We start from the raw sequence: 8,845 nt of genomic DNA on the forward strand, positions 1-8,845 counted from the left end.
GATTTTATGGAAAATGGGGATTGGCAGTAATCTTCAGATGCAGAAGACCAGTTTTGCAAAAGATTTTCCTTGTTGTAAAGAATGAGAAGATGTGAACTTGGGCAGGCTGCAATAATGATGAGCATTCACAATTGCTTCACTGACAAAATTTATCCCCAAACAGCCTTCTCTGTAGGATAATTACCTAAACAGAGAGACGTGTAGATGTGAACTGCAGTGCTTAATCACGCAACAGTTAAATGAAGTGATTGTTTTAATGTGTGCACTAAACAAGTATATTAAAACTGTATCATGGATTCATAGCTATGAAGGATATACTTTATTAGGCTTTAAAAATAGATAAGCTGTCTTAAAAGTAAGCAGAAATATGTTCAATATACAACTAAATTAACTGCCAAACAAAAAAGGCACTGAATTTAAGGGCGTGGGTTATGGTTTTGTGGTCAAATTATTTTTGGTATATTGAATGTGAATTCAAAAGGAAGGCTATAAACAAAACTCTAAGAAGAGCTAGAGAGCATGAATTAAGAGGTACATAAGCCCTTGTTAGACAAGCGCAATAATACAAAGACATAATTTACTATAGTTGGAAGATAAGGAAAACAAGATAAAACTCAGGTTATTTAGATTACTTGAGATCTTACAAGCTGATTTTACATCAGTAGGTACACACACACACACACACACATACACCCAACATGTGTTAATATACCTACCAAGTACATGCAGAGATCTGAATAAAATGAATAGTAATATTTTCCAATGAGAAGTTGAGCTGAGCACACGCACCCATTTTCAATAATAACGTCCCTTAAACTTGAATGGCACAACAGTCTGTCAGGGAAGTGGTGAAATAATCAGACTGTTGAGTGACTCAAAATTAGATCAGATGAAGCGTTTTAAAAATACACCGTAGGAAATAATTTAATGTTGGTGAGGCAATAAAAGGATGACCTAAATCGATCTTTTCCACCTCTAACTTTTAATGCTTTCATGTAGTTTAAAAATAGAAAAATATATTTAGAGAAGTACTGAAAGGACCTAAACTCTAATGAGCTTGTTATTTAACATTAATATATTTGGTAGTCATGGCTTTGTTATAGAAACAATGCAAATATAGCTATGTGCCTTAATCCTTTCCCTACTACTATGAAATCAACAATGAAGGAAGAACTTAGAGGGTTTGGAGCAGTATTTAAGAAATTGTTGGTAGATTTGTCCTTAAGGATTAAATTCTAAACACATATGTCCGGTATAATAGATCTCAATGTTGTAGTCAAATTTAAATAAGATTTAGTTTTTCCCATATGTAAATATTCATATAACTGGATATAAACATATGATGATGGTGGAAAAATGGTGGTATAGAGGTTATTTGAAGATTATTAGCTAATGTATATAAAGAGGGAGATTAGATGAGAAGGAGCTTTTAGAAAAGTTACTTTTCATATTTTTCATATTTTTTCTGATCTTAAATAATTGGCCGTCAGAAATGGTCTCTTTTATATCACTTGATTTCTCTTATATTCAAAGGTGGTGAAGTTACCACATAAAATGAATGATATTGTTTGAGGAGAAAGGGCTCAATACATTTTTCTAATAGTTTCTAATTTATATTTCCTTCATTTCATATGCTCTTCCAACTTACAGTGATTTGGTTGGGTTACCCTTGCTCACCTTTGGGAAAACTTTTATGCTTACATCCAGCACATGCACTTTGACAAGCAGTGGTAACTCACTGGTCCTTGGAGTCAGCCTATGTGACTTTTAGGATAAACCATGGGTTGAATTATGGCCCCAGGGACCAGCTGCCTGGAAGTAGTCCTGACAGAGCCCTCCTTAGCTGCTGATTGTTTCTAGACCAGCAGCGTGACCTCTGAGCTGTGCAAATACTTGGTTGTGTATTCATCATGCTTACCCTCAAGTGACTGGCTTTACAAAAACTTCAAAGAAAACTGGCTTATGCTAACTTCTCTTACAGTCCTTGCTCTCAAAGCATGCTATTGGAGACAAAGTCCATTTACATGTAGAAAACAGGGAGAAAGGCCATTTGCCCAGTTCTTGAAGTTTGCTGTGGTTTAGTAAGGCAAAATTAAATGGCCACTTCATTTTCCTTTGGAAGTGGTGATGATGGGAAGGTGCTGGCTGTGGGCAACATTTGCCGTGGTGCCCAGCTCACTGATAGGATGTAGATGTTCAATAAACGCTAGTTAGATGGATGAATGAATGGTCTTTTCAAAGTAAGTGAAATTTTGGGGCTGCCTTTCTGCATCTTTTTCTGAGTAACTGGCCTCCTAGAGTAGATGTTTCCATGGGAACTGAAAAAACACAGGAGAAGGAGAAGAAGAATAAAATTCTGTCTGGCCATCTTTTGAAATGTGTGCATATATACATCTTTGACTAGCCTTAAAACAGTCAACATGATATATTGGGGGAAAAATCATGACATTTTGGAAACAAACAGATCTATGTCTAAATCCTAACTTGCTACTTACTAATATCCTGCAAAGGATAGGTTATTTAACCTCTCTGAGGCTCACTTTTTCTTCATTTACAATGGATAAATTACCCTTTGCCTTGGAAGCTTGTTTTGAGATAAATCACCTCATATAGTGTGTACCTGTGGCTCAACATGAGTAATAACAGTTTCATTTTTTTAGTATCTCATAGTTGCTTGAGTCAGGGATGGAAAGTGTACAAATATTTTAATTTATCTTTCTACCAACTATGCAAGGTAAAGAGCATCATTCCCATTACCCAGGTAATTAAACTGACAGTCAATGATGTAAAGGAATCTACACAAGGTCACAGAGCTAACAAGTGTGAAAGCAAAGATTTGACTTAAATTATCCAATTCCTGAGCCCAGGCTTTCTATTATACTGATTAATAAATATTATTTCTTTCCTTGCCCAAAAGAAATGAAATTATATAATTCTCCTTTTTCTAATTAATCTTGTAACCCTCTTTTATAGGGTGATATCCCTAATTCCCATAATAAACCCCAATAGGCTCATTTTGTTCATTTTACTCTCTTATTGAGAATCTAGCTGTGGCCTTCATATGGGTAGTGTTTTCAGTTTTCATTATTGGATCTCACATCTTTTCAATAGATTTATTCTGTGCTATTTCAGGTTATATTACTGTAATACTGAAATCCAAATAGGTTAGGGGATGCAATAAACTTTTAGTGCCAATGAAGTAACTCAGATTTTCCATAACCAACCCGAGGGAGAAAACAAGATATAGCCTTCTGGCTATGTGAAAGTACAACGGTGTCTCTTCTGTCATGAATGGAGCCAGAGATTCTGTTGGCCATGTGTCTGTATGTGATGTCAGTGGGAACTTTGAATATTAAGGGTGGAGATGCCTAACTTGGATGATCTGACTTTGGAGCTATTAGCAGAAGCTGGAAATGCTTATAGCCATGTCTGAGTAAGAAGGATATGAACCTTGGACTTATTCTGACAGTTGCCTTTAATTAAATGAGCCTGGCCCTCTTAGATTCTGGCAATTCAGCTATTTAGAAAGCACTTGTCTTTGGAAATCTTCTAACTTTTCCAAGTTTTGTTTTTACTCAGCATCTTGGGCTTTCCCCCCCCCCATTTTCAGATTTATAATCGTTTAGATACAAATTGCTGTGGATTCAGACCTCGAAAGGAAGATGCCTGTGTACAGAATGGATTGAGGCGAAAATGCAATGACCAAGATTCTGCAGCTCTGGCACACATTGTCCAGCGAAAGCATGACCCAAGGCATTTGGTTTTCATAGACAATAAAGGTTTCTTTGACAGAAGTGAAGATAATTTAAACTTCAAGTTGTTAGAAGGCATCAAAGAGTAAGTTTTATGATGTAACATCTGCAGGACATCGCATTTATATTAGATAAGTAGTAAGATTCTGAGAAAACTCACATCCTATGTCTGATTGCTTTAACCGTTGAAAGTAATTGTGAATGTGGAATCTGGGAAGGGAGACCCAGAGAAGGGAAACAAACCCAAGTGGAACCAAACCAGAGTGCAGCCATGGCATGTCTATCACCAGATCATACCACCTACAAAGCACATTCATTATGCTTCAAATTCATTGTGAAAATTCATGTGGGTTGCTTTGGAAGAATGCAGGGATCTCTGGAATGGGAACTGGCAGAGCAGGGATATGCAGGTGGCAGAGGCTCCATTATTAGGCACAGGATAGGATGTGGGGGGATCTAATAGACATGCAAATATTGACATGGCAGGATGTCCAAATTCATAATGAACTTGATTGACCTTTATGAATGCAGTAGAAAATGAGAGCCAATCTGGTGAGCAGGGCACAGGATCAAAGGACAGCTGGCCGTTTAATTCAGGAAGGAGAATTGTCGAGCATTTGGAAATACTTCCAGTAGACATAGATTATGGGGAAAAGTATCAAACACCTGAAAGGGAGGGCTGATGGAGGCCAGTTAGGGATGAAAAAGTATTTCTATATTTAGGGCTGACCAACAGTTCAAGGGAGATCTTAAAAATTTAGAGACATCTGGCAGAGCTCGGAAAGAATGCAGAGTGGACAGAGGACCAGTGTGCAACTAAAGAAGGAGTTCTGCACTGCAGAAGTTAGAACACAATGGTTGCTCATGGCACTCTTGATCTTACATCTATTTGGAAATAAAGGAAATTAAGACGCTTAGTAATGGCAGAAACCCAGCTATAAAGTGTGAGCTATTCAACCCTTGCTATGGAACTTGTGGCTAGATTTCAAACTTGTTGCCTCGTAGTAGGTGGAGCCATCCTCCATATACTTTCTACCTTAGTCAGAAACCAGATTGACAAAAAACTGGGGTAGATTGGAGACTTAAAAATAGAGGGTGCATTAGTAAAATAGCTAACCAGCTGTGCAAAGCTAAGTGACTGCCAGGAAGCACACGAGCAAGTCTAAGATTGAAGTTAGAATCCAGATCTTCCAAATCCAAGTCCAATGTATTTTTCTGCAATAACTTGTGGTGTTCATGCTCTGTTACTATTACTCTTGTTAATAATATTCTGGAGCATATTTCATTCTTTTGAAACACCATGACTTAGGTAATGTGGATTTTATTTACTTTAACATTAAAAGCAATACGGTTCCTGTGGGAGTTTCATAAGTCCATTTTCATGAATTTTTGCCATGTCCTCCCTGTTGATACCTGTTCCTCATGTATCTTTGTGGATTGAAGGCAGACTATGTAGCAGATTCTCTCTTTTAAATGTCTAAGCTAAGGAAATTTTATGTATAGGGAAATTTACATTCCTAAGACATCACTTACTGAGTTGATATTACGGGATCTCTTTAAATCCCTAAATTCCTACTTAGAGTAAAAAATGCCTGGAGAATATAGTCCATCCATTTCATACATTCATATAAATATGAACACTCATTTATTCTTTCAAAGAAGATTTAACTTTAAATGCATTATAAGGAGTAATGTGTTTGAAGTTAAATCTTCTTTGAATGTATAACTCACACATTGAAAAGCAAAAATGAAGACTTTGCTAATCCCAGATTTATGCATTGAATGTTCCTATTGATCAACATAAAGCACAGACAGGTAGTATTTTTGCTTTCCTTTATGAAAAGGATTAGTCAGTAAAGAGATCTATGGTTTTAAGTTTCATCTCATATATTCTGCCACAGCTAAATTAGTTGAAGGGCCGTTGAATTTACAAATCATGGATTATTAATACTCCATAGAGCAAAAATGCTACTTAATACTATAGTCATTAAATTATATAGTAATGTCTTCAGGGAACTTAGAGCATCTTATAATCATTCTTTAATTCCACAGTTACTCAGACTCACTATGCACGTCCAGCTCTGTGGCCACTGGTCTTTCTGCAGCATCAGAGCTGCTGAGGCACCTGGTCCCTCGCATTCATGCACCCTGTGTGCCATCCTCGCTGTGCTCCATTGACATTTGGGAAAGGTGCTTAGAAAGCCTAAAATTCTGGCAAAGTATACCCTTCAAACCAGTGTAGATATTCTTGCCATAGTTTTTAAGGTACAACTGAGTTTATTTGAAAATCACTATTAAACCCCGATATTTTTACTGTGCTTTCATTAGCATTTAAATCAAAGCTAGAAAAGGCCAAATTGGGGATTGAGCAAAATATTATTTATGCTTTTGATCCAGAAATTTTGCTAAGTTGTTCAGATAATGTATATGCTAGGGTCCTGGCTTTATAATTTCCCAATGAAGAGGAGCAAGCTCAGCGTACTTTCTTAAGGTAATTTAGCAAGGACTATTCTAAAATGGCTCTAGGTTTTCTAGAGAGATGTCCATTGTGGAATGCCATGGCTCTAAAACTTGGGTTTTGCTAAATTTATTTGAAAACAGTTTAATATGCCAGTTAAATAAAATGCTCCCAAATCCTTCAGAATTCCTGAAGTATGATCTGAATCAAAGACAATTCTTTACTTGGGCATTTTTTAATGATTCTTTTCTCATTTTGGTACACACATTCTGGATTATTTCACATTGAATTCAGTTGTGTAACTTCTACTGAGGCAGAACGTTTTACTGAAATCGTCATCATTTTGCCTGTCATGTTTTCTTGCGTAAAACCTCACCTTAACACTTAGGAAGATGATCTTCTACTTGACAGATTAAGGGGTTTCCATGAGCAAAATGAGTTTAAGATCGAGGAGAATATTTCTGCTGGTCTAATAGAATCCTTTCTAATTCTGTGCCTCTCTTGCTGCATATAATGACCTTAAGTAAGATGTTAGTATATGAAGGTCTGAATGGCATAGAAAAGTCACTTTGCTTGAAATGCATTCTTCCAGCATATTATTATTAAGAGAAGTGTCAGTTTGGCAGTGACAAAAAGGTTTTTGTTCTCAAAGATACCATTTGATAGCGTAATTTATGCCAGATTAATGAAGGGCAATTGAGTAAGGAATAATATTCCCAAGCAATTACCAAGAATGAAACATCATTTTATCTTTTCAGGTTTCCCGAATCTGCAGTTTCTGTTTTGAAGAGCCAGCACTTACGGCAGAAACTCCTTCAATCTCTGTTTCTTGATAAAGTTTATTGGGAAAGTCAAGGGGGTAGACCTGGAATTGAAAAGCTTATTGATGTAATTGAGCAGAGAGCCAAAATTCTCATCACCTACATCAACGCCCACGGGGCCAGAGTATTACCGATGAATGAATGACAAAGGATCTCCTGGCTAGAGGAGTATTTATGCATTTGTATTTTTGATTTTAAATCAAGTCCATCAATGTCAAGTCCTTTTAGGAATGAGGTGGTGCAGATGAACACATAAAATAAATGAATTTAACCAAGTAGGTATTATGGGCCTGAACATTGTATGCCGACTTAAAAAGGTTTTAAAAAACATAACTGCTCAAGAAATATTTGTTTATATTTTTCTCTAACATCATGTTATGTGAGTCTCAACATCTAATTACAGAATAGTTCCAACTATTATTCTAGCTAACTTTTATAAACATTTATCATGTCATTTAATAGAACAGTGTAAACCAGAGATACTGACTCCATTAATAAACCATGTATTATGCCGTTTTGACTGTTTTGACCAAATATTAATGGGAAAGGTTCTTGATGTTCTGTTGCTGATAAAACAGAGCAGTCCCCACACTACCCAGAGGCAATTCTGCACTGGAAAACTGAGGCACATGGTCTGTGAGAGCATCGGAGCCTACAATACATTTAAATAGAAATGCTGGTTTATTTGCAAAATCATCAGTACATTTTCTATTGTATCTATATGTAATCAGCCATTTAAGCAGCAAAAATCATATTTTCCATCACTTTTTAGAAATGTATTTTGTTATCAGTATGAAAATCACGCACATCTGACAATTTATATATTGAATATCAGTTTTGCTCTTTCAATTTTGATCCAATTTATTTCTAGTGCTTAGAAATTAAACAATTCTAAGGTATGAAGTTACCTATTTGAAAATGTACTTGTAGAGTCTTTTTTAAATGGATGTTCATTTGTTAAAATTTTTGTCATTTTTACAAAGAACGTACTATGATTTCTGTATATTTTATTTATAATAGTAGATTTCTTAAAGTTTGTTCCATGTAATTATATTTAATCTGATTTAATTCACATTGCCCAGATATTGAGAATAGGTCCAGATATTGAATGTATTTAAATATATTGTCTGACTTATTCCAATATGAGAAATTTGAACAAAATAAATTAAAACCTGACTCTAATCAATTCTCCTCAATAAAAGCACATGACTAGAGCTAAAACAGTGAACTTGGGCAACATTAAGCCTCAGATAATTCTCCCCAAACTCCCTCTACCACATTTTAAATTAGATTGGAAGGAGAATACCCCAGATCATCATGTGTGATAGATAGTCATCTACAGGTTTCAAATTTAGACCAAATTATCATTACGCTCCTACCCTTACACATCCTACTCCTTACTTAAAAGCTCACTTAGTGACTTTTTCATTTCCTGAAAGTTTAAAAATATAATTTAAGAATGTTTATAATACATTCTATACTGTCTTTGCTCAGTTCTGTCTGTTATTGCTAAAGTGAACCACATTTTTTGTGTTCTGATCAAGGGTAACTCGGTATCAGAACTATTAATGACATTACAATAGAGGCTAGATTTTAACAAAGAACGTATTTATAGATTCTGATTTATACAAGTGTGCATAGAGCAAAATGTCAAAATAGCATGTTACATACAAGAGAAGATGGAGGAGAGAGATCATTTGATCATTTAATTATGACTTTTCTAGGCTCACATTCAACTACTACTGTTAGTACCCTTATTCGCTGCGCTTGCCCTTGGATGGCTGATCTCTGGACCATCCTCCTCTTCAATTTCC

The 8,845-nt window shown here is 35.8% G+C and overlaps 1 protein-coding gene across 1 annotated transcript in view; it reads left to right on the plus strand.

Moving 5' to 3' along the window:
- Positions 1-7,551, plus strand: part of FAM198B (family with sequence similarity 198, member B) — a 49,445-nt gene extending 41,894 nt beyond the window's left edge. Inside the window, exons 4-5 of the mRNA XM_012651914.1 lie at positions 3,611-3,837; positions 6,969-7,551. Coding sequence (XP_012507368.1) covers positions 3,611-3,837; positions 6,969-7,176 — 435 coding nt within the window. The 3' untranslated portion in view covers positions 7,177-7,551. The remainder of the gene's footprint in view (positions 1-3,610; positions 3,838-6,968) is intronic.
- Positions 7,552-8,845: the final 1,294 nt, after the last annotated feature.

The sequence above is a fragment of the Propithecus coquereli genome, unplaced genomic scaffold (genome assembly GCF_000956105.1).
Source record: "Propithecus coquereli isolate 6110/MARCELLA unplaced genomic scaffold, Pcoq_1.0 Scaffold376, whole genome shotgun sequence".
NCBI classification, from domain to species: Eukaryota; Metazoa; Chordata; class Mammalia; order Primates; family Indriidae; genus Propithecus; species Propithecus coquereli.